The 26,837-nt window shown below is 36.1% G+C and overlaps 1 protein-coding gene across 1 annotated transcript in view; it reads left to right on the top strand.

Annotated features, from left to right (window-relative positions):
• The window catches only part of RAD21 (RAD21 cohesin complex component), a 31,614-nt gene extending 5,761 nt beyond the window's left edge, over positions 1 to 25,853 (top strand). Inside the window, exons 2-14 of the mRNA XM_004372964.2 lie at positions 3,606 to 3,780; positions 9,438 to 9,567; positions 10,807 to 10,906; positions 12,983 to 13,089; positions 13,812 to 14,018; positions 14,515 to 14,640; positions 14,992 to 15,114; positions 17,244 to 17,467; positions 18,754 to 18,913; positions 19,571 to 19,719; positions 21,402 to 21,551; positions 23,204 to 23,287; positions 24,512 to 25,853. Coding sequence (XP_004373021.1) covers positions 3,637 to 3,780; positions 9,438 to 9,567; positions 10,807 to 10,906; positions 12,983 to 13,089; positions 13,812 to 14,018; positions 14,515 to 14,640; positions 14,992 to 15,114; positions 17,244 to 17,467; positions 18,754 to 18,913; positions 19,571 to 19,719; positions 21,402 to 21,551; positions 23,204 to 23,287; positions 24,512 to 24,703 — 1,896 coding nt within the window. The 5' untranslated portion in view covers positions 3,606 to 3,636 and the 3' untranslated portion in view covers positions 24,704 to 25,853. The remainder of the gene's footprint in view (positions 1 to 3,605; positions 3,781 to 9,437; positions 9,568 to 10,806; positions 10,907 to 12,982; positions 13,090 to 13,811; positions 14,019 to 14,514; positions 14,641 to 14,991; positions 15,115 to 17,243; positions 17,468 to 18,753; positions 18,914 to 19,570; positions 19,720 to 21,401; positions 21,552 to 23,203; positions 23,288 to 24,511) is intronic.
• The last annotated feature ends 984 nt before the right edge of the window (positions 25,854 to 26,837 follow it).

The following is a 26,837-nucleotide window of genomic DNA, read 5'->3' as shown; positions in this document are numbered from 1 at the left end:
TGAGAATTTCAGGATTCTGCCATTAAGTGATGGAAAATGGAGATGAGACAACTTGATTGCATTACACTTGAAATACTGCCTCTCATTCTCCCAGATGCTTTTGACAGGCATGAAATCTCTTGCCTGTGATATGTTTAACTAATACATTTTTTCTGTACACCGTGGGAAAGAATGGGCACAGTTTTTAATTGAAAGTACAGTAAACAATGTTCTTGTTTTAGAAAAGTTTACAGTCTCTATGAAAACATGAAAGTTAATGTTAACTTACTTCCCCTGACTTTATAAAATTTAAAGCTTGCAAAAGAAATTTTACGTTCCCACCAGCGGTATATGAGATACCTAGTTTCTCTGTATCCTTACCAGCATTTGGTAATGAATGCTACTGTTAAAGATAGGAGTCAGAATAGACTCTACAGCAGTGAGGTTTGTCTTTGGGTTGGGGAGCCCTGGTGGCAAAGTAGTTAAGGCATGGCTGCTAACCAGAAGGTCAGCAGTTCAAATGCACCAGCCTCTCCATGGGAGAAAGATGTGTCAGTCTGCTTCTGTAAAGATTACAGCCTTGGAAACCCTGTAAGGCAGTTCTTCTCTGTCCTATAGGGTCGTTACGAGTTGCAATCAGTGGCAAAGGGTTTGGTATTTGGTATTAATAGGTCTGTGGTGATATTCTGGTCTTAATTTGCATTTCACTAATGGCTAATGATGTTGAACATCTCTTCATGGTCTTATTCGCCCTTGTGACATGTTTTTAAAATATCTTTTGCCAGTTTTCTAATTGGATTTTTTTTTAACTCTTGAGTTTTGAGAGCTTTATATATTTTAAATGAAGTCCTTGTCAGGTATGTCGTGTCATAGATTCCCAGTCTGTAGCTTGTCATTTCATTTTCTCAGCAGGATCTTTAGCAGAGCAAAAGTTTTTAGTTTGATGAAGGCTAGTTTATTTGGTTTTTTTCTTTTATGGATCCTGTTTTTGGTGTGTCATGTCTAAGAAGTCTTTACCAAGCTTTAGGTCCTGAAGATTTTTCACAAAATCCCCCCCCCCCCGAAGTTTTATAGTTTTACATTTTACACTTACATCAATAGTCTGTTTTGAGGTAGTTACAGTGTAAGGTGTGAGATTTAGGTTGAGGTTCTTTTTTGGTCTGTGGGTATCTGTTTGCTCTAGTACCACTTGTTGAAAAGACGATCCTTGCTCCTTTGAATTGCTTTTGTACCTTTGTCAAAAATTATTTGCACATATGGGTAGACTAAATTCTCTCACATTATTCTTCATCAAAACAAGTTTTAGCCATTCTAGTTTTTTGCCTTTCCATATAAATTTTAGGATAACCTTCACCATATCTATAAAAGAAAATCACTAGAATTTTGATAGGACTTGGGTTAAATTTTCTTTAAAAACTAAATAAACACTTATTATACTACCTAGCAGTCAGACATCTGGGCATTTATCCCCGAGAAATGAAAATGTATATTCACCAGAAGTCTGTGGATGATATTCATAGTAGCTTTATTTGAAATAAGCCAAAATGAGACAACCAAATGTTCTTCAGTGGGTGAACGACTGAACATATTGTGGTATATCCATACTGTGGAACACTATTCAACAATAAAAAGGAACAAACTACAGGCGGTCCCGGGTTACAAGCATCCCACGTATATACAACCTGCAGCTACAAACTAACCCCCATAAAGCCTATTATATTATAAATTCAAGGTACATACAATGGTTCATAATAACAAATGGGTGCTACTTAGAGATGCGCATAAAAACATTGTTATTACTGTATTATGTTAAAGATGTTTGAGTGTATGTTTCTGTAACGTTTTTATGCATAGAAAGGTACACTATATACTAAGACAAACATTTGACTGACGTTATATATGAACCATACCTAACTGTTCCGACTTACACGTACAAATTTGACTTAAAGACAGATTTAGGAACAGAATGTGTTGGTAATCCAAGGACTGCCTGTGTTTATAAACGGATCAATTTGGATGGATTTCAGGAGTGTTATGCTGAGTGCAAAGAGCCGTTCCAGAAGTCACATATTGTATAATTCCATTTATTTAACATTCTTGAAATGACAAAATTAAATACAAAGAACAGAGAGATGGTTGCCAGGGCTTATGGGTGGTAAGGAGCAAGGGGTGGATGTGACTATGAAGGGGTACGGGAGAGAGCAATCCTTGTGGCGATGGAGAATAGTTCTGTATTTTGACTGCAGTAGTGGTTATACAAATCCACACAGGTGATAAACTAGCAGAGAACTACATACATACATTGTACCAATGTCAGTTTTCTGGTTTAATATTTTACTGTAATTATGTAAGATTGCAACTTTAGGGGAACCTGGGCGAAGGGTAAATGAGACCTCTACTATTTTTGCGATTTCCTGTGACTGTAATTATTTCAAAAGGAAAAGGGTTTTTTAAAAATTAAGTTCTTTTTACATATTATGGTTTAAGCATACTTTGTATGTCTTGCTCTAATATGGAAATTTTAGGAAAAGATACTCAGTTGGCAAAATAGATTTGTTTTAATCTATGAAAGAGGGAAATTAAATAATATTAAATGTCAATTTCCGCAGTTAATGTGCTTCCTCCAAACCGGACTTTTCAAGCTGCCTTTTTTTGTTATGTATTAATACATTGACTTGCTGAAAGAAAAATAGAATGTAAATAATACGCTTATATTTCTGCTAAGATTATTTTAGTCATAAGGTAAGTTTTATAATGTATCATTGTCATGTAGGAGCCCTGGTGGTGCAGTGATTAAGCACTCGGCTGCTGTCCGAGGGTCGGTAGTTTGAACCCACCAGCTGCTTTGCCGGGAGAAAGATGTGGCAGTCTGCTCCCATAAATGTTACAGTCTTGGAAACCCTATGAGGCAGTTCTACTCTGTCCTGTAGGGTCGTTATGAGTTGGAATTGACTCAGTGTCAACGAGTTTTTATCATTGTCATGGGTTTAGTATTTAAATTATAAGTAGACAAGTGCATATAATACTTCACCTTTTACAGCCTCAGTTTTTCTAAATTACCTACCTATAAAATGGATCTAACCCGTATTCTTACCTTTGCTTAGTTGAATATGAAATGCTTAGCACAGTGCTTGTCACATGGTAGCAGTTATTGTACAAAGCTTTTAACTAAGAATCTCAATTTTAAATGAGGTTCTAAAAATGGAAATTTCCAGATTGGTTAATATCTGTGCCTGAATAGTTTTTCTTCTTGGACATTTTTTTCTTAAAGTAAAAGACATATTCTCTAACTTTTATCCAGTCAGTAATTAGGATAGGAATGGAATTAAACACTGGATGAAACTTCAAGAAGAGTAAGAGTTTTCTGATGGCAATTTTTATTTTAAAAAAAAAAAAAACTTTGAGCTTTTATTTTGAGTCAGATGACAGCAGGACATGAATGTGATTTGACACTTCCTGTCCCTTTTCTCTTCAGCTCTTAATATTTTGGAGACATTATCTTATCCTCAAAATTAAAGCCATAGATTGTTTTTTTAAATGCATATTATACTTTTATACATTTCTTATATGTCTCAATAAATGTTTAGATTTTCATATGGTTCTTACATTAACTCTTCCCCCTTCAGGTTTCCTGCTGTCTTATAGTCAACCGGAACAATGTTCTACGCGCATTTTGTCCTCAGTAAAAGAGGGCCTCTGGCCAAAATTTGGCTAGCGGCCCATTGGGATAAGAAGCTAACCAAAGCCCATGTGTTCGAGTGTAATTTAGAGAGCAGCGTGGAGAGTATCATCTCACCCAAGGTATGTTTGATGCAGATATTTTTATTCACTTTGCCAATTGTTTATTGATATGCGAAATAGAACTCTCTCTGTAAAACAACCTTTTAGGTAGGCACCTGTGTTTATTGCAACCATACTTGTGGTGGTTAAGTGTAGATATGATTTGATATGATGACAGTTTGATGTTGTTTTTTCTCTAAAAATTCTGTGACTGCATAGATAATTTCATTTACCTATTTCAATGGCAGATAAGTATATGACATGGGGCAGTACCCACATATTTTTTATTTGACTTCTCTAGGTGTTTTTATACGTGTGTGTGTGTGTGTTCTTGATTTAGGAATTTATAAACTATTCAAAATAAGGCATTATAAATTAGTGTCAAACCAGTCCAGGGAGATTAAGATCAGCTACTTCTGATGCCAGATTGTGTAGTGGATAGCAAATCCCAATCCACACACCAGCTGCATCCAACAGAAATCTCAGCCTGCTACCCTCATCAGTCCAGACCCCAGCTGCTCTACAGCCCCTCCTGTTTCTTAGGTCCAGTAATTTCTTGAAATGACTCACAACGTGCCAGGAAAGGGCTGTCTTCAGAAGAGAAGGGATATAAACACACAGGATGAGGTCTGGGAGGGGTCTCTGCAGAGAGCTTCCATGCTCCCAGGGTACCTGCTTAAGAGCCGGTGTTAGCTCTCGCCACCCAGGAAGCTCCAGTGAGCCTTTTCTCTTCCACGGCCTTTTATTGGCTTCGCCATGTAGCCATGATAAGTTACATCATGCCTCCTGAGGCTTAGTCAGCATCGGGCCCCCAAGCGGTCGCTCTTGGTCTGGTCAGCCCTAATTCCTTGGCCTCAGGTGGTGTGGTGAGGCTTTCAGAAACCAGGTCCACAGGCCAAATTGTTTACTGCAAGGGGGTTTCCACACCTCAGCAGGACCCATTAATGAAGAGGTCAAGGGGCCAGATTAATTATCTTACCTACCTGGCAGATACTATCTATACCGCTCACTTTACTTCTACCTCTCAGGCCTACTTGCTGTTTCTTGAAGATACCAAGCTTTTTCCCTATCAGAACTTCTGCCCTTGGCTGTGCCCTTTGTAGGGAGCCCTGCTGGCACAGTGGTTAAAGTACTTGGCTGCTTACCAAAAGATGAGCGGTTCAAACCCACTAGCTGTTCCACGGGAAAAAGATGTGGCGGTCTGCTTCCCTAAAGATTGACAGCCTTGGAAACCGTATGGGACGGTTCTGCTTATACTTGTAGGGTCACTGTGAGTCAAAGTCAACTCCACAGCACTGGGTTTGGTGCCCTTTCTAAAGAACACTCTTCCCCTAGATATTAGCTCGCTGACTTAATTTCTGTCTCTCCCACTGGAATGGAAGCCGCATGAATGTCCTTAACCTTATTGCTTTGTTTACTGCTCTGTTCCCAGAGGAGCTTTTATTGACATCCTCTGAAACTGTCCTGAAGCAGTGGTTTCCAGACTTGGATTTCACAAATAGTGTAACTTAAAGTAATACGGAGTTTTTGTTTTACCAAGAAAAGACCTTTAAAACACACAGACCTAATTACCATTTCATTGAAAAACAGACATTTTGACTTCAAAAAAGTATGAAGGACTAATGTCAAAATAAAAGAAAAATCCTTAAATATAATTTATATATGTGTTTGTGTAAAATTACATCTGTTTTAAAGGTCCTTTCTTGGACCTTGCATATATAGCCATACATACGTACACACACACAAATTGTTCTATTGTTAAAACCTTCCAGAGCACGACTGTGTTCATAGCATTGGGAACCACACTTCTGCAGATTGTCAGTTGGGGTAGTGCAGAAACCCTGGTGGTATAGTGGTTAAGTGCTATGGCTGCTAACCAAAAGGTCGGCAGTTCGAATCCAGCAGGCGCTCAGCTCCTTGGAAACTCTTACAGAGCAGTTCTGCTGTGTCCTGTAAGGTCACTATGAGTTGGAATCAACTCGATGGCAATGGATTTGGTTTGTCGTTTTTGTTTTTTTTTTGCATAATGTGTTTTTTTTAAAAAATGAGAAGTATGAAGAGTGAGGGGATCTTAGAGGAATTAAGCTGGAGACGTAGCAGAGAAATGTTCAGAAAAGGTATGTGGAGAAGTGTATGTTTGAAGTAGAAATGAAAGTTTGTGCTCGAAATTAGAGTGAATTATAAAATTTCCATTTGTGTGTGGAATTTTGCTAGTTTTAGAGTGATAACTGATGGAATTTGTTGGTATTAAAGACATTTGTACCACATGCTTTTGAAGACAGTACTAATTTGAAAACTTTACCGAAACAAAAACTTCACAAACCAAAGGAGAAAAAATAAAAATGACCTGTAATCCTACCACCTAGAGAAACCTTTACTTATGTTTTGATGTGCCCTTTTTATATATGCATGTAGTAGGCACATAATTTTCTTTTTTGTGTGTACACAAAAACTGCATTGTGTGTGTGTGTGTGTGTTTGTGTATATATATATATTTTAACAACACTGCATTCAGAGAAAGCTGTTTGCAGTTCTGTCATAATTTTTAATGGTTGCATTGTACAGGGTCATAATCTCTTATCCACAGAATTTAAATACAAAAAAATCTCTGAAACAGACTTGACCCAAACTGAGATAAGGTAACTGAGGTATTCATAAATTCACTATAGAAATACTAATATGTAGATATATGGTATATATACACACTGCATTCCCTTTATAACATTTTAGAAACTCTGAATTCGGAAACACATTTGGACACTAGGATTTCAAATAAGGAATTGTGGACCTGTAATTCATTGTTTTTGTTGTGTTGTGCATGGTTTTTTGTTCTTTTTTTTTTAAACCTGTTTCTTCTCTTTTGCATAGCTTATATTATTTCTAACTTCTTTATTAAGAAGAATTATTTAGTAAACATTTCTTGCTAACTCTGTGTACATCCTTAAATGTTAAGATTGATGCTCAGGAATATTGCTGGGCAAAGGGATATGCCTGTTTTTAAGATTTCTCATATGTGTTAACAATTTGCTCTCTGGAGAGCTTATACCAGTTTGTACTGCTGCGAAGAGAACATGGTGTTTTTTTTTCCTTTTTATAGGTATGCTTACTGAGATAAATGAATGGAAAGGGGAGAAGTTGAGCTCTTTTCTTGAAATTGATACATGTGGCTAAAGTTTAACATCCATAAACAAATACGGAGGGTGCTTTAGCTGAAAAGGATTACAAATTTTTTCAAATATGTGCAGAGTACTTTGTTAGGGGCACTGCAAAATAAGAGACAGCCTGATCTTACGAGACCTATGTTTAGGAATGTGTGAAGGTGTGCACTAAACAAGGCATATGGTTCAGGAATAAAGTAAAAGACTATAGTGTGTGTTTGTGTGTATGTGTGTGTGTAAGAATTAAATTTTTAAAAACTGTTGCCGAGTAGTTTTTGTTTGATTTTTAATATTTGCTTTTGGTGTACAGTTCATGTGGGGAAATGTTGATTTGTTTAGTTGTTCTAGAACAAGTACCAGACATGTGGCTCAGTTGTAAATGCCCACCCTTTCTCTCCACGCTGCTTCTGCCCCTCTCTCTTCCCCCTTTTTTCCCTCTCCCTTTCCCTCTACTTCCCTCTCTTTTCTCCTGGTTGGAACAGCCAGTGACACCCTGTGCAGAACTTTCCATGAATATATAACCTTTCCTCTTTATCATACCTAGACTCTTAATATGAGTTAGCTTAACAGCAAAAGTTTCATACATTTTACCTAGTCCCAGCCTAAACTCTGCACCAAACTAATCCGGAAAGAAGGCCTTTGCACAAACACCACTTTTTGAAAGTTGCTAATTCCTGACAGGATAATGATGAGCAGAGATTTTTTTTCCTCCTTTCTTAGATGAAAGTGCAGTCAATATTAATTTTAAATTTCTCTCCTGAAACCACATCGTAAAAATAGATTGTTTTTCTATAGGAACAGTGTTTTAATTGCAAATTACTTTTTGCGTGAGGGATTTATCATCAGATAAACACGTATTTGTTACAATTTCAGGTATCTAAGAACTTTTAGCAGTAAACATCATAAAGTATGCTATAAGTCGTGTGAAATGGCCATAAATGGTAGAACCAGCTCGTCATTATAAATAGGGTCCTGGAGTTCTACAGCATATACCTATAGCTTAAAAATGTAACATTTTATTTTATAAGTAACATATATTAATCATAATTTAAACTTATATTAATCATTTTTGCTACTTTAGAACTGGGTAAGTTTAATGGTATGATTTGGAAAACTATCTAGGGAAGTTTGACTTTATGTTGTCTCACTCCCTCAATAATTTTCATATTATAGCCAGAGAAATTTTGATCATTTTATTTAGGTCAAGTGCTTACTTGTCTCATTCTTTTCCCAACTACTGCTTTTCACCCCACACACTTGATTGCAATAAGCATTGATCAAGATCTAAGTTCTGCCTTGGAAAAAAATAGGCCGAGGAGTGTATTTCCAGGTGAAAAAAGATGGGTACCATTATCCTTTATCAGTTAGTATGCTTTTCAGTCAAGTAATAGGAAGTCACTAAAGAGTGGGGATCACAATAGAGGGTCCTGGACGGAACAAGAAAGATGTAGAACAAAATTTTGACTCAAAAAAATACTAGACTTAACTGGTTTGACAGAGACTGGAGAAACCCTCAGACACCTTTTTAACTCAGTACTTAAGTCACTTCCTAGGTAAACTCTTCAGCCAAAGATTAGGCGGGCCCATAAAACGAGACTGAATGGGCACACCAGCCCAGGGACAAGGATGAGAAGGCAGGAGGGGACAGAAAAGCTGGTAATGGGGAACCCAAGGTTGAGAAGGGGAAAGGGTTGACACATCGCAGGGTTGGCAGCCAGTGTCGTGAAACAATATATATATTAATTGTTTAATGAGAAACTAATTTTGCTCTATAAACTTTCATATAAAGCACAGTTTAAAAAAAATTCTCTGAAAAGTGGCATAAACAATAAGGTATATAACAGTCTTACTTAACTAGAAGTTTGAAAATAGGTTTATGATTGGTTCAGCATGTCAGTGATGATATCCAGGGATTCACCTTTCTTAGTTTATTGGCTTCTTGTCCTCAGGCTTTTGGCCTCAGGGTTACCTGGTGACCAAGCTCTACCTACTCAACAAAGCAGGAAAGGGAAACATTCTTTTATTGGGAAAGTCCTTCTCAGGAACTCTTGGCAGACTTTACACTTACTACTCGGCTGAACTTGGTTACTCAAGAGCAAGCATTAGCAGAGAAGAATGAGAGAAGCATCTTTCAAGTGTGGAGATACCCATTTCCCAAACCAAATCAGAGTTTATTTAGCCAACAAGGAGGAGATTATGGCTTCAAGTAGGCCATATCCATAGTGTGCTAATGACAGTCAGTGGGATACTTTTGTACCTGCTTCATAGCTATTTCACGTTTGTGTTAATTCACGGGTTACTGCCAGTCTATCGTTTGGAAATATTAAGGGAATTTTCAGTTAAAGACAGTGGAAAATAAAATATAGATGATTTTGTTTCAAAATAAATCATAAAGGGCATAAAGAGATAACGGAAAAACAGCATATAAATTGCACAAAATGTAGGCTTTGAAGTACAGTTATCTCTAAACCTATAAAATTAATTTTATAAATTAGATTAATATTAGTGTTTTATTTACAGGTGAAGATGGCGCTTCGAACATCAGGACATCTCTTACTGGGAGTAGTTCGAATCTATCACAGGAAAGCCAAATATCTCCTTGCAGATTGTAATGAGGCATTTATTAAAATAAAGATGGCTTTTCGGCCAGGTATTGTTGGGCTTTTTTTTTTTTTTTTTCCTTCCAACTCTGGCATTTCTCATGTTTGGTGTGGAAAACTGCTAAACACATGCTCTAAAACAGCATGTTTTTGTTTTGATTGCAATACAAGGAACCCATGAAAGATAGGACAAGGCTTGGAGAGGCAGTGGATCAAGGGAACAAACCCACTTTATTCTGGTTCGTTCTGTTTGTGGGGTTATGGAACATCACCCCTTTTTTGTTCTTCCTGTGCAGTTGGCTTTTTCTTGTAACCCTTTTTTCAGCAACTTACATAGAACTGAGTTACTGGAAGTTGAAATGTTGAAAACTAATTGTTACATGTTTTTTTTTTTTTATAGCTGAGAAAAGAAAATCTTAAGGTTTTAGATTTTTTCCTGGATAATTTTAGTGTACTCTTATAATCAGATTTACTTTTAACCTGAATTAGAGACTTTTCATTAATTGTTCTCTGAGGTTTTTGTTGCTTTGTTTTAGGTGATGATTGATTCCAGAATTGGATTCTGACAGCCACACTTCCATTTGAGTAGATAATTACTAGGGTGTTTACCTGAATTCTTATATCATTCTATAATTTTTTTAAAGCAGTGGTGAAATTTTATTCTAATTCAGATAATCTGAATGTATAGAAGAGATGTCCTGTACAATGGTTTCTACTTAGGTTACAGTCTAGTACTTCAATTTATTTTAACATACGAACAGCCAAATTTTGGAGATCTAAAAGCAAAATGTTGCGGCAAAGGCTGCAGTTATGCTAAGGGACTTGAAGGATTTCTAACATCTGTGGCCACTAGGTACATTGTAAGAAACTTGTTTTTTGTTTGCTTTTATCTTTTAAAAGCAATATGTATTATAGACAGTTTGAAAAATATAAAGAAAAATTAAAATAATTCCAGCCTCTAAAGTCAATGCTTGAACGTTTGAAGTTACTCCTTTGCTGTCATTCCTTCTCCCCTTATAAATGTCATGCTTATTTAGAAAACTTACTATATATTTGTTGGCATGGACCTTTTAAAGATTTATCAGCTTAACACATAATTATTAGTGCTTTGACTTTTTCTGGTAAAGCAAGTAGTACAGCTTATTATAGAACACAGAAGTGCTTGTGCTTCAAGGTACTTTACACATGTTATCAACTCTTTCAGAATACAGTCTTAGGAAACTTTACTGACTTTGCCCTAAATAATCTGTGGTATAGCTTGACCTTCAAGCTTAGCATTTCTTTTCCAGGTGTTGTTGACCTGCCTGAGGAAAACCGGGAAGCAGCTTATAATGCCATAACCTTACCTGAAGAATTTCATGACTTTGATCAGCCACTGCCTGACTTAGAGTATGTCTCTCTCTTTCTTTTTAATTGTTGGCTTGGTCTACAGAGAACATATTATTGGCTTCCAAATGTATAGTTTTCCTAGAATGTTTTGACATTGAGTTAACATGTATCTTAAATGTATAAGCTTTTATTTAGGTTAGTTTATAAATATGAAATGCATAACCTAGAAAGTGTTTCTTGTCTAAGAAAATCATGTAGAAGAAGTCAGCTTTAACACAACTAAGATATGAGAATTCTGAGTTATTTAGACCAAAGCTTGTGTAAACTGAATAGTTGTCCAGGTATGTCCTTTACATAATGATATCAGTAAGCTTGAACTGTTTCATGATTTTTTTTTTACAAGTGTACATATGCAGTACTATGCTATATACTTGGTATGTTAAAGTCTGGTGATCTTGGCCAAGATATAATCAGAGCCACAATTTTTGTTCTTTTTGTAAATAAGCACGAGATAACTTTGTGTGAGGAGCAAGAAAGGGTCATTGCTGTAACACATTAAAGACAAGAAAGTTGAACAGAGATAGCCATTATAGTGAGAGTAGTGCTATGGTGTGTTGTTTCCCTTGTAATTCCTTAAAACCCAGCTATTAAACACCGTGATGGGGAACGTGACTGTAGCTTTCTAAGTAACTGGGTATCACAATTAATAATCAAGAAACACTCTACATCAGCCTATTATCTCATTCATGCCATGCTCCATTTTATGTCATATTTCTCTGCTTTTTGAAATAATCTCTTAACTCCTAATTAGCAGAGTAAATTTATGACCTGTTTTGATTTTCTGTGTGTTAATGCTAGGCACTATCTACACACTTTTGTTTTGTTTTGTTTTAATGAGCTTTTATCATGGAAATTTTTAAACATACCTAAAAAGTAGAAGGGCTAATAAACCCCGTAAAACCATCATCTGGCTTCTGTAATTATCAATATGAGGCCCTGTTATTTCATCTGTGTTCACCCAGTTCACCCCACTCCCACTGGATTATTTTAAAGCAAATAACATATTTTATTTCACCTATAAATAGAAGAAGTTTTTTAAATGTAGCCATAATATCGTATCTTAAAAGAACAGTAGTCCCTTGATACAATATCCAGTAAGTGTTTAAAAGTACCCAGTTGACACATAGTTTGTTTGAATCAGGGTCTACACGAAGTCCATAGGCTGCATTTGGTTGATATGTCTAGTAAGTCTCTCTTAAGAATTCATAATAATAGCCCTCCCTCCCTCTTTTATTTTCATTGCCATTTATTTGCTGAACAAAGCTGATCGATTGTTTTGAAGTATTAAGTTCTAGATTTGGCCAGTGACATTCCAAGTTGATGTTTAACATTATGTGATTTTTGTTTTTTATTCAGTATTTTTAAACAATATCAGAATTTATTCAATGGCAACGAGTTTGGTTTTGTTTTTTGATGAAAAGTTGGTTTTATTTGTCAGAGGACGAAATAGAGTCTCAGAAAAGCTAGGTAACTTTGTAGAATTCACACAGCCTGTAAGTTGCAGGGTTCTGATGAAAACCCATGTATTATTATTACCTAGTACATGCATTTCTGAGTTTTTCTTCTATGCACCATGTTGCTTTATGTGGTAATTTCAGCATATTTTAATTGGTGGTCATTGGTGGTATATTGTGTATTAAAAAAAAAGCTCACTGCCAGCCAGTCAGTTCTGACTCATAGCGACTATAGGACAGAGTAGAACTGCCCCATGGGGTTTCCAAGGCTGTGAATCTTTACAGAAGTAGACTGCCACTTCTTTCTCCCACGGAGCAGCTGGTGCATTCAAACTGATGACCTTTTTGGTTAGCAGCTGAGCACTTTAACCACTGTGCCACTGGGGCTCGTATTAGGTATACTAAAGTACAAATTAAATTAACTTTCAAGTTGCTATTTACATTCTTGGAGTGTATTGAAATTTATTTAGTATTAAATATCTGAAAGCTCCTAAACCTTGGTGGGTTGTGTGTATTTGTTTTGTTTTCTTATAAAAAGAATCGGAGTGTTTTTTTCCTTACACATACGTTACAGTGCGACTTGAGACTTACATTTAAAATGTATTTTAAACTTTTTTTAAAGTGACATTGATGTGGCCCAGCAATTCAGCCTGAACCAGAGTAGAGTGGAAGAGATAACCATGAGAGAAGAAGTTGGGAACATCAGTATTCTACAAGAAAATGATTTTGGTAATAGAGAAATCAATTACTAGCCATTGGCTGTAATGTTACAATTACGTTGTGGCACTGCCAACTAGCAAATTCAAAAAGAAAACCAGATATATTCCATTCATGTTGGCAGAAAGATTTAACATTTCATCTAATGCATTTCCATCAAGGAAAAGATTTGCTGTGCTGCCGGTATATTAAACATCATTTCCATTTACACACCAAATTTGTAGTTCATTCTTTGCCTACTCCTGCTTTCTGTACATAGTTATAGAGCATATATATTGATGGGTGTTTTAAGTCCCAACATTGACATAATGCTTACTTTTAAACTAATCATTTTGGAACGGTTGCATTCTGTTCTTACTCTTCAAAAACTTAGGTTTTCAAAACTGGCAGCAAGCCAAATTCTTTTCTTGATGAAAACACTTTATAACAAGGGAGTTTAACTCTGTGAATATTAATAGAATCTATCATACATAAATATTTAGGTTTACCTAACATATTTAGGAAAACCAAAATTTGGATGTAAGTTTGAATTTGTTAGTCCTGCCCCAGAGTTACAGCTGTTTGTAATTAAGAATCAATTAAGTTTATGAAATTTAACTGTTTTTACAGTCAAGGAGATAAGTAAGACTTCAGTAAAGAAATGTGACATCATAATTGTAATACAAAATAAGCTGTTTTCTTTTGTAACCATGATGTCTCTAACCTTTTTCAACTAATTACTAAAATTTGTTCAGGCGACTTTGGAATGGATGATCGTGAGATAATGAGAGAAGGCAGTGCTTTTGAGGATGACGACATGTTAGTAAGCACTAGTACTTCTAACCTCTTTCTCGAGCCCGAGCAAAGCACCAGCAACCTGAATGAGAAAATCAACCATTTAGAATATGAAGACCAATATAAGGATGACAATTTTGGAGAAGGAAATGATGGTGGCATATTAGGTAGGTAACAACAGGGTGGTCATTCTAACATAATTTCTTTATTCAGTTCTAATGTTCTGAAGTAGTTGCTAATTCTGGGTCTTGAGCTGATATCTTAGTACATATACCTGGATCATGACTAATTGGTTCAGTCAAAAGTTTTCTGTAAAACTATAGCCTAAAACGTTGTAACAGTACCTCATTTTGTTTAAAGGTGCTTGTCTCAGAGTTTTAACTATTATTAGTTCTTAAAGTAGCTCTACTTGTGTTTGCTATCTATGCCAAGTAAATACATTTTTGAAATTGATTATTAACTAGAAAATATAAATGATGAATGAGAAGTTATTTTCATATGTGTTTTGTACTTTTATAAACTACCTTGCAGAGAAATTGATGCAAACTGAATAAAGATTTAAATTGAATCCATTTAACATAATTTTATTTTTCCAGTGATGGGCTATTATTCTTTTTAGCATTTGTTTTTCAAATTACAACTAAATTACTTTCCCTATTTCAGACGACAAACTTATTAGTAATAATGATGGCGGTATCTTTGACGATCCCCCTACTCTCTCTGAGACGGGGGTGATGTTGCCAGAGCAGCCTGCACATGATGATGTGGATGAGGATGATAACGTATCAAGTAAGCATTTAATGTTCAGTGAGACGTGGGATGACTGTATGGCATTCAAAAAGATATTTAATATAGAAGACTAGAAGCTCTAATTTTTAATGAACTGTAATACTCTTAAAAACTGTGCTTATGATTACTAGTTTTTATTCTCTTATGTGTTGAACCCTGTGGTTGTCGTCCCCCCCCCCTTTTTTTTTAGCCAATTGGTTTTGACATTGGAGGGACTTCTTCATAACTAGAAAGTGTTCTTTCTTGGTACCAGTGAGGTTTCTTTCAATTTCACAGATCTCCCTCCCCCTCCCCCGCCGTTATAGGACATACTTTACCAAGCATTTTGTGACCATATTTCTGTTTTTATAGTGGGTGGGCCTGATAGTCCTGATTCAGTGGATCCTATTGAACCATTGCCAACTATGACTGATCAGACAACACTTGTTCCGAATGAGGAAGAAGCATTTGCTTTGGAACCTATTGATATCACTGGTGAGCAAACAAACCTTTTGATTTATAGAGCTTAGAACATAAGATCCTAGTTCTGGCTGTCTACTAATCTGCTGCTATCATTTTAGAAAACTAAGCTTCTTTCTGCTTTGTCACAGTCATGTGTCATAAAGTCCTTATTCTGTTATAATTTGAGTAGCCTGTGGAATATCTATACAAGTTGATGTGAAATATAAAAGTATAGAACAGTTTTTTTGCTATTTTATAGCTAGTCTTTTGTGGTCCTCAGAATGTTAGCTCCCTTGTGTGTAACAGTTAGCAAATATTGTGGGGTGTTGTACAATAAAGAATAAGATCGACTAATCAGTTGTCTTCCAAAGCTCTAGGATCTGTACAGTTGGGCTCCGATCTGGGAAAACCTAAAAATGCTTTTTTTGTTTTTTAAACTGGCACTATCAAAGATTCTAAAGTCAGTGTTAATAATGAACGAATTCCTAACTTTGTGGAAGTTAACTACTAATTAGAGGAATGTGAGAAGTAATTAAAATATATGTTATATTAGATAGTAACAAATACTATAGAGAACTATAAAAATAAGAGGATAAGGTGTAGTGCAGTGTTTAAAATAATCCTTTCATGGATAAATTATTTTTGTTTGTGTATGTGTGTGTGATGCCCTGTTTTTTCACTAATGGAATGGATGCTGAATTGTTGTTTGTTGGTAGTTTTATATTATTTGAAAAAATGAGGTACCAATTGCAGGCAGGCCATATCAGTACCATGTTCCATGAAGTATATCACAAATGCAGTACATCGTGGTACTGTGGCCCAGGAAGTGCACCCCACGTTATTTTCACCCAAAAAATAACACTCCACATATAGTGCAGACAAGCTTCCTTGTTCTTTAGGCAGTTGCACCGGTATCCGCCACGACACTAGAACATAACTAAAGTGGCTCAAATGCATGCCAGTAAACCTCCAGGGGCGGAAAATGTAACAGGGGCATGTATCTCCCAGCATCCCTGAATGGGATAAGATAGACCTTGTCGGCCAGTGTAAGAACTTGGCCTTTCACTTTCAGGGATTGGAACTCAGTAGCTGGAGGACAGGAGTTGGAAAGAGGGGCATCACTATGCAACATCTTTTTGTATCTTTCAAATTTTGAATCACATGAAAGTTTTATATATAAAAATCTATAGAGTATAATATGTCTGATAAAGTGAAATCTTGAGGGTTTTATTTAGTCCCATGTGTTTTTCTTCATTTTAAGAAATGGAGATAAGGCTACCTATTTTGCAAGGTTATAGTAAGAATTAGAAATGAATATACAGGTGTCTAGGAGGGACTTCTGGGTCCATCTCACTGGGCGTGGACTTGTTTCACTTCGTCAGGCTGCTTGTACAACTGCCATATATGAATTGTAACTTCTCCAGTAGAAATAATGATTGCAGTTATTTATAGTACTTAACTGATACTAGACACTATACTACGTATTTTACAGCTCCTATGGGTGGTTGGCCCTAATTCAAACGAGAAAATGGAGACTTAAGCAAGGTGAAGTTAACTTTGCTTCATGTTCACATAGCTAGTAAATGGCAGAACCTAGGACTTGAGCCCACATCTGAATCAAGTATGATATATATAGCGTTTGCAGTATAAAGCTACATGGGCAAAATGTATTGGCATTATTTTACTTAATTTTATGTGAAGAGTCTATAAATATTCATTCAGCACCTTGTTATTGCATACTTACTGTGTACCAACCCCTATTGTAGGTCCTTGGGAAACATCAGTTTATAAAACAGATCCCTACCCTTATGATTCCTAAGTGTTCTGTTAGGTCTGCATATAGAAAAGCAGGAGATACAGTCAGAACCAGGTATTTAAAAAAAACCCAAACCCATTGCTTTTGAGTTGATTCCAACTCATAGTGACCCTATAGGACATAGTTGAACTTCCCTGTAGGGTTTCCACGGCTGTAATCTTTGCGGAAGCAAACTACAACATCTTTCTCATGTGGAGCAGCTGGTGGGTTCAAACCACTGACCTTTCAGTTAGCAGCTGAGTGCTTAACTACTGTGCCACCAGGGCTCCTCAGAACCAAGTACAGTAGGTGTATATTTCATCTGGCCTCTCAGAAAGTGACCTTATTTTTTCTTTTGTCTTTCCAGTCAAAGAAACAAAAGCCAAGAGGAAGAGGAAGCTAATTGTTGACAGTGTGAAAGAGTTGGATAGCAAGACCATTAGAGCCCAGCTTAGTGATTATTCTGATATTGTTACTACTTTGGATCTGGCACCGCCCACCAAGAAATTGATGATGTGGAAAGAGACAGGAGGAGTGGAAAAACTTTTCTCTTTACCTGCTCAGCCTTTATGGAATAATAGACTACTGAAGGTAATACAGTTTGCAGAATTTTTACCATTTCATGAAATAAAGTTCTAAAACCTTTGCTTGAATCGTTCCTTGTTAAATATTTTTCAACTCTATGGCAAATACTTTTTTCTTCCTTCCTTAAATCACGGTATATTGAGCGTTACATCTTTTAATGGCTACTGTATTCTCGTCAGAAATATCCATTGTCATACTGTGTAGAAATATAGTGATATTTGATACCTACATTCTAAAAAACAGAATTCATTTTCCTTATACTAAAAAACCACGTAAATTCTTAATAATAGTTCTCCTCAACCTCTTACAATAAACGGTTAGTTCTGTTGCTTTGGTACTGTGTACCGTGCATCAGATCTGCAGTCCTATATGTGTTGTTTTCTGAGTAAAATAGGGATTCTGTTTATTCCCACAGTAAAGAACACTGACTTTATGAGAGTAATTTTTCACTTCCAGGCACTTTTCTGATCTCTGGATTCCAGGCTGTTCCAAAATAAGGTTTAGGAGAGTCTGATGAGTGAAGCAGTGCTGTTAGGCTGTTACTTTGTCTAAACTGGAAGTGTACACAGAAGCAATATTTCACTGTATTCCAAATGTAATATATTCCAAAGCAGCACCTCTTGGTGAAACTGCTCTTTATTGGAAGTGCCGTGTTTTGTAATCATTTGGAAGGTCCTTAAAATATTTGTATTCTTTTACGGAATAGTCTCATTTTGAAGGAATTTTTCCTAAGAAAGTAATTTAAAATAGGGAAAAAGCCATTTCTTTGAAGGTGTTCATTACAAAATTGTTTACAGTGGGGGGAAAAAACGCGAAGTAAAATGAAAAATAGAGGAATTGTTCAGTGTGTTATATACCCACTCTGGAATGTTATACAACCAGTATAAAATGATAATTAAGGTTATCATACAATTATAAGTGAAAAAAGCATGATGTAAAGCTGTTTTATATGATTCTAGTTGGGTCGAGTTTTAATTGTGTGGATATGAAAATAAACTGCCGGTAAATAAATTAAAAATCTTAGTGTTATTTCTGAGTTATGAGACATTGAATAAGAAAATTTTCATTTCTTTTCAACTTTCTAAAATTGCTGTAGTTAATATTAAACCATATTTAAAATTACTTTAAGATGGAATGAGGTGTGACTATACCATTAAGTAAAGAAGCATGGTAAATGGTGTTTGCACTGGTTATAGCTTTGTTTATAAAAATATACTTAGGGAAAATAAAAGGTATGTTTCCAGTTAGTGTGATTTTTTTTTTTTTTTTTTTTAATTTTATTTTTTCTATAGCTCTTTACACGCTGTCTTACACCACTTGTACCAGAAGACCTTAGAAAAAGGAGGAAAGGAGGGGAGGCTGATAATTTGGATGAATTCCTCAAAGAATTTGAAAATCCAGAGGTTCCCAGAGAAGACCAGCAACAGCAACATCAGCAGCGTGATATTATTGGTCTGTTCTGTTGGAATAGTTGCCTGCAGCTTAAATGAGTATCTGTCTTAAAATTTACCTTGTATATTGCCAAATTAAAAGAAATCAGGAATAAGGGAGTGTACTCAGATTTTTGGACAGGGAAACGCAGTGCATCTGATTGGCTTGCTAGATATAAAGCTTTCTGTTTCCAGAAGGTTCAGGACTGGCTGGGTCACGGTCTGCTAAAGGATTGTCCTGCATTGGACTAGAAATGGGATTTGTCCTTTTAAGGCCCCTTTCCATCTTTAAAGAGCCCGGGTGGCACAGTGGATCAGCACCTGGCTGCTAACCAAGAGGTTGGCTGTTCAAACCCACCAGTCGCTCCATAGGAGAAAGATGTGGCAGTCTGATTCTGTAAAGATTTACAATCTTGGAAACTCTATGAGCTCAGTCCTGCAGGGTCACTATGAGTCAGAATTGGCTCAACTCCAGCGGGCTTGGTTTTTTTGTTTTTTGGTCCCGCTTTTAAGTATATTGTTTAAATTGAGTAATCTTTGTTTAGGTGAAATTTTATCTGACCTTCCTCATTAGAAAAAATACCTGTGTCTTACTATGCTAGTACATCAAAAGTAAATGGTTCTAAAATGTTATTTAAGATTTACGACCTTAATGTCCTCTCCGTATGACCAACTGCAGATGAGCCCATTTTGGAAGAGCCAAGCCGCCTCCAGGAGTCAATAGTGGAAACTAGCAGAACGAACTTGGATGAGTCAGCCATGCCCCCACCACCACCTCAGGGAATTAAGCGAAAGGCCGGACAAGTTGACCCAGAGCCTGTGATGCCTGTAAGCAAATCTGTCTTATCTGTGTATTTGGGAGTATTCAGAGAATCATTTTACATTTCTGGTAGTAGCAAGGGAGTCCTTTTGAAGTACCTTGGTCTTAGGCAGAAAATGGCACATCAGGGAATGGGTTCAGAGAAGAAGAATGGCAGTTGAGGATATGAACACAGTCTGCTCTAAACGGGAGATGTTCTGGGAGACCGCTGTATTTTGAATAGACTCTTGCTTCAGTGTGTCCCAAAGTAAGCGTCCTTGGCTAATGTAGGGTACCTGATTCTGAACTTATCTCTGGTTTATTCTTGAGTAAACATTTCTGAGTTTTTCCACTACTAAGCGGTTTTAGGCTGTCATATTAAGTATTGAGAATATGCTTGTCAGATAGAAAAAAAAGTAAAGCAACATCTGGCTACTTCGTTCAGTCTTTGGCCATCATTAAGTTTACTTAGGATAAGAAAACTCAATTTAAGTATAAAGGAAGTGAGATCTTGTTTAGGGCTTCCCAACCTTAAGTTTATAGAATAAATTTGAGCAAAGGGAGGTATTTTGGTAACCTCAGGCTCCTGGTTCAGCCTTCATTAAGAGGCTACTGGCAGGAGAATGCTGTTTCCCAGTTTTAAGAACTAGTGTTCTGTGCCCTCTGGTGGTAAAGAGTTGTCAGTAATAGTATTTTTCTGTGTGATCTCAGGAATGGAAATGAGAACAGGTAGTGTGTGGATGACTAATACTACCTTCCTTCTGGGAGTTGTTCCCCATCACTTTTCTAGTTTGTTAAAGACTTTTTTTATTTTTACGTATTCTCAACTTTTTATCTTAAAAACCTGAGATGAAGGATATATATGAGGTGGATCCAGAAAAATGGAGTCTCCTTATTTCTATTATTTGCTGCCATAAGAGTTCCAACGCTTTTATTGAGAAGCCAGCTTATGATTTTAAGTTACTCTATAATAGCTTTAAGACAATTTTTTGCAGTAATGGCTGACAACACTGGGCTAATTATTTTCAGATATTTGGTATTGTCATAGTTGTTGTCATCGAGTAGGCCTCTGACTCATGGCGATCCCATCTACAAAGGGAGAAAACGCTGCCAGGTACTTCGCCATCTCCACGATCAGTTGCAGGTCAAACTATTAATTGGCTGATTTTTGCAAGTAGATTACCAGACCTTTCTTCCTCGTCTGTCTTAATCTGAAAGCTCCACTGAAACCTGTTCAGATGACAGAGGGGTGGTGGCTGCACATGAGGTACATTGGCCAGGAATTGAACCCATGTCTCCCACGTGCGAGGCAAGAATTCTACCACTAAACCACCAACGACCTTATTACCATAGAGTCTATGGGTTTTGTTTTTTTCTAAAATGCTGCTTCAGAAAGTTGAGGTTTTGTTTGTTGTTACTGTTTATAGTTTTTCTTGCAAACATCTCACATGGGCTTTAAATATTGGCCTTCTACAAAATAAGTATTAAAATGAATACTTTTATTTCAGGATAATGATAGATAATTTTGTAAACTAATGTAACTTTACAATAAAAGAAAAACAGTTAAGTGCATACTATAATGAATTTTTGATTGTGAGGAAAAGTATGGAAATATAATCCCAGTACTTCTTTCCATCTTGAAAACAGTAACTATATTTAAAAGAAGCTAACCTTAAAATGTCTGAATTTGCTCTATTTGTGTTGCTTTAAGCCGCAGCAGGTAGAGCAGATGGAAATACCTCCTGTTGAGCTGCCCCCAGAAGAGCCTCCAAATATCTGCCAGCTAATCCCAGAGCTAGAACTTCTGCCAGAGAAGGAGAAAGAGAAGGAGAAGGAGAAAGAAGATGATGAAGAGGAGGAGGTAGGGAAACTTGATAAAAGAGATACCTGAGGAATAAATTCCCATTCCAGATTTAGCAAAAGTCTTCAACCAGCTCGTTTACTTTTTCATATCGAAGCTAAATTAATTGATGTTAATCATTAGAGGAGAAGAATGTGTGAATGCAAACAGATTTAAACTCCTAGTGGCATAGGTCATTAAGAACATCAGATTTTATGCTGTGCTATAACTCATTGGCTCCCATGTGGGCTTTTGGAGGACATGGGACTGCCCCTTTGCTGATTTCCTGGTTCACTTTTAAAATTGCTTATAGCTATTTTTTATTGTCTTGTGGTCAGTTCTTTATTGCTATTAGCCTCTGCCTCTGTGTAACCTCTTCTCTGTCTGTGACCTGGAAATCAGATAACCAAACATTTTCTGTTTGTGTGGATTTTGTTTTTGTTTTAATTAGATCGGGGTGGGGCATGACTCAGTGAAAATAGACCGAGTGAAGGCTTCAATGACTTTGATTTTTTAAAAAGTTAAAAGGTGCTTTAGGAATTGATTTCTTTTTCCTAGGCCATGTTTTGGCTCTTGAAGGTGTTTTTCGCCTTATTTCTGGATCATTGAGGTTATTATATAAGACTTAGAGTAAAACTTACTGACTTTTCAATTTGAGACTGTATCATATGTTTTATTTAAGCTTTTAAATTTAAAATAAAGTATCTTCCAGGTAGCGTTGAACTTTTAAAATTTCTTCCAAAACTAAACGTTATAGATAGGATACATTTTCACTAACATCTATTCTTACTTCAAATTTATCATTATGTAAACCATATAGATTTTATAACTACCTAGTGCTTGTCTTCAGTATGAATACTAGATTGTTTTAAAATCAAAATTTAGCCCCAAAGCCACTAGATGTATTAGGGTATACCATTGTATCAGACATAGTGTTGAAACATTATTTAAGAGTTGATGTGCCTCCTGTTACATGTGATGCTGCTGAATCCTGGATCTTTGGAATCTAGTTATTGTTCCCCCATTACCTGGGAACATTTTAACTGCTGCTCTTCGCTAGCTCCAGCATTCAGAATGTCATTTAGCAATCATGTCTGTAGGTGGCAGGTCTATGGCTGGATGGCTCAAGTAAAATAATAGTTATGGGCTAAAGCCCATTTTTTAAAAAGACATGTTGACCAGTACTACTCACTTAACATTGCTTCTCTGTGGGTTCTTTGGTCTACAATGAGATTGGGAGCTTTTGCTGGAATATAAATCATTCAGAAAATCATGCTACCAGAAAAAATCAAGTCAGTTGAAGTAAATAGTGTGCTTAGTGTCATAGTTTATTTATATTCTGACACAAATTCCTTATCTTAATAGAGGCCAGTAACCCATAGGTCACCAACCAGTAACAGGCTGTGGGCCACATCCTTACAGAGCAATATAGAATCATATAGTCAGCCAAATGTTTGCTTGAAGGTACAGAGGACTTTCTTTCACAGTTTAAGAAAAACAGACTTCAAAGTTCATACTAGATGGCTGATTATTAGATATAATTTTCTATAAGCAAAAATATAAAATTTAAGAACATTCAGGACATATAGAAGTGTTTCATTTTGCAGCAGAGTAGTCTTTTATCAGCTATTTTTTTGGGTTTTTTTTTTTTTTTTTTTGTCTTTTTCACTCAGGATGAAGATGCTTCAGGGGGTGATCAGGATCAAGAAGAAAGAAGATGGAACAAAAGAACTCAGCAGATGCTTCATGGTCTTCAGGTATGCCAGTGTAGTCTTAGAGAAAAATACTTAATGAAAGACTTGCATTGCTTCCTCAAATGAAAACAAAGTTATGTACTACAATCAGAATGCATACCTTTGTGAAAGCTGTCTTTTTCTAAAACTACATTATTTTTAAAATATTTTAAACAAACTGTTAGGCCACAAGTAAATACTTTCTTTCCCATAATTATCCTAAAAAGCAAAACTGTGGTGATGTTTTATGGAATTCCTTTGTATGTCCGTATCTTCTTACTTTAGGATGAGCAGTTTTAATGTGCTGAATCATTACATTTGTTGAATCATTGTGTAGCCTCATGTCACTTATCCCTAGGCCTTAATACATCAGGTACAGAGGAGCTGTCTTGAGCATCTGTGAAATACCAGGCAAGTTGCTCAAGGCTTCCTAAAATGGATTCAAAGGACAGTTCTTTTTTTTTTTTAATGGAAATTTTAAGAATTAAGTCCCAGATTTTACTATTGTAAGACATTTGATGCACAGAGAAATGGCTCATTTTAACAGTGTGTGTTGGAACAGCTTTATTTCTCGGGCTTTCTTCCTTTGATCTTAAACCAAGAACCAGTTGCTGTCAAGTCAGTTTCAACTCTTGACAATCCCTTGTGTGTCCAAGTAGAACTGTGCTCTATAGGGTTTTCAGTGGCTGATTTTGAATCTCCAGGCCTTTCTTTTGAGGCACCTCTGTATAGACTTGATCTCCAACCTTTCAGTTAGCAGCCAAGCACGTTAACCATTTGTACCACCCAGAAACTCTCCTTTGATCTTAGACATATCATAATATGGTTTAGCCCTTTACTTTCCTGATTAATGTGAAAATCACTTACTATTCAGTCCACTAGCAAAGCAAACTGCCTGAGCTTCAGAATAAAAACAATTGTTTTATTTTCTAACAGTAAGATGGTATAAGAGAATGTAGACTTTGAATGATTCTGTGAAAGTGTAAAATTTAGTATGTTTCTATTTTATAAATCTTACACCCGTTGTTGTCAAGTCGATTCTGACACATACCAACCTTACTCTACCATTTATTCTAATGTTTAATCAAGAACTGATGTAAAAGACTCTTCCAGTTTTAAAAGTCCAATTCCAGCCTCTTAACAGAATATACGATACACATTTTCCAGTAACCAAAATGGGCATCCTTTTAAAAGTATGTTACTGTGTAAGTTACTTTCATTTCATTCACCCTTTTTGTTTTATTTCAGCGAGCTCTCGCTAAAACTGGAGCTGAATCTATCAGTTTGCTTGAGTTATGTCGAAACACGAACAGAAAGCAAGCTGCAGCAAAGTTCTACAGCTTCTTGGTTCTTAAAAAGCAGCAAGCTATTGAGCTGACACAGGAAGAACCATACAGTGACATCATTGCCACACCTGGACCAAGATTCCACATCATTTGAGCAGCTAGAAGCATTATAGCTAGTGTTCATTTCACTAGTGTGTACAAATTGCCCCCATGTGCAGGGCACACAAAACCCTTTGAAAAATTTAGATTTTTGTCTGTACAAAGTCTCTACCTTTTTCTTTCTTCGTTTTTTTCCCCAGTATTTTAAATTTCTTAATTTCATCTTTAAAGGAAACTACTTAAATGGGTTGTTCTGTGTTCTGATGGTGAAAACGAGCAGCCCAAGGACCCAGAAGATTATTTTAACAGTTCGTAACAGATGTGTGCAATATTGGTGCATGTTGAGTAGCAGTCGAAAGTCATGATTTTTATCTTTGTTCTCCATTAGTGCATTGAAAAGATAAAATTGTCTGGGAAAATGCTGGACAATTTAATTAAAAACTATGGTGCAAGTCTCTGACAAAACAAATTTTTTCCATCAGTACACGGGCAGTCTTTCTGTTAACCACTGTGCTAAATATAATTCTGTAAATGAGCAAGGATGGATGTGAAATTGTGTTGTAACTGATTCCTTTCAGCTACAAAAGGATAGGAATTACGGGGTTTAAAATGTTAGATTTTGTACATCATTCCATTTGAGCCCTCATGAATCTTACTATCCTGAAATCTTGTTTAATGAGGCTCCAAAATGAACAGAAACACTTTTTTTTTTTTAAGTAGAATGATTAAAAAAAATTTTTGTAACTTTCCAGGAGCTATAAATCAAAGTTTTTAAAAGATGTTTTGATATATTTGTCTCAATATTCAGATCATGAAAATAGAAATTGCCGTGCCTCTTCTAAAAATACAGATTGATGGGAAATCATACACTTGGTTGACTTAGGCTTTAAGCAGATGATGCTGTAAAAACTAATGGCTTCTCTGATATTTATTGTTATAAGTTTTAGTACTGATCTCTTTTTCCAATGCTGCACACTCCTGTGTTTGGAACTTTATTTTAATAGCTTTGCAACAGAAATCCTATACCCGGTTTCCTGTAATTTAAGTGAAGAAACACACATCCAAATAAAGATTTTTTTATTAAAAGACCAGATAGCATCAGAAATTATGCGACTATTATGGTTATCAAAACGTCGTAACTTTTTAGAGCAAAATCACACTGAAAGTTCTAGCTTAAGTGTTGGCACTTTTGTGGGAAAAAAAAATCACTTGAAACTCAGACCTAAGTGTATACCCAATAATGTAAAATTATGTGAAATGTTTTAAATTTATAAACTCGTAATTACTGTTTTAATGATTCAGTTTCTTGAGAATGATAATTGTATAAAATTGCTATTGCAACTTTATTTTCAGTATGATGTACCTGTAAACCATGGATTTTCCCCGTTTGTAAAAAGACATTGTAGATAATTGAATGATTATAGAAAAGTCATTAGTTTCTCGTTACACATTTTGTTAGTCTTGTTTTTATTGTTTTATCGGGTTTAATATTGTTCTTGGAAATAGTTGATGGCTGTGTTATGTATAACTTTTCTAATAAAAGTTGTATTACAAGCTGTAAATTTTGGAGTGATGGTTATTCAGTTGGTGGTGAAGAAGTTAACGTAGCCAAACCTTCACCTTTTTGCTTTTCTTACCTAGAGTAATTTTTTGTACAAATAGTGAATTTTTCAAGAGATCTTTGACTAAAAAATGGAAGACCAGAATAGTGTATCTTCCTAACATTTTCTTCGTTAACCGAAAAGCATGTGATCTCAAATTGTGATAAATACCTAATCTCTGTAATGTGTGTCAGAATATTTTAAGATAAAAAATGAAACCAACAAATGGCTAATGCTATTAAGAAAGCTTTGGGGCATAGATATATCCCTGGACTGTTACGTATACACAGACTGTGACATGCCTGTTGGCTTATGTCCTTGTGTCTAAAGCTAGGCGAGGGCAGCTGCTGGAGATGCCTAGGTCTGTCTGAGGAGCCTACTGAAAGCTAAGACATTCAGGAACTTGGAATATACCACTTTTGCATCCAAGCCTCTGACTTGTCCTGCCCCCCAGCTGTGTGGGCTTTGAGGCACGAAGATTTTATGGTTTAAGCCTTGCCAAATCTTAAGCATAGTTTGATGCTGATTGTAGTAGGAATACTAATGTTTGTTAAGCACCAGCTATCCTCAGAGGATATCCTCAGAGGA

Source organism: Trichechus manatus, unplaced genomic scaffold (genome assembly GCF_000243295.1).
Source record: "Trichechus manatus latirostris isolate Lorelei unplaced genomic scaffold, TriManLat1.0 scaffold00022, whole genome shotgun sequence".
Classification (NCBI taxonomy): domain Eukaryota; kingdom Metazoa; phylum Chordata; class Mammalia; order Sirenia; family Trichechidae; genus Trichechus; species Trichechus manatus.
Note: the sequence above shows the minus strand (reverse complement) of the source record. Positions and strands in the feature narration are given on the sequence as shown.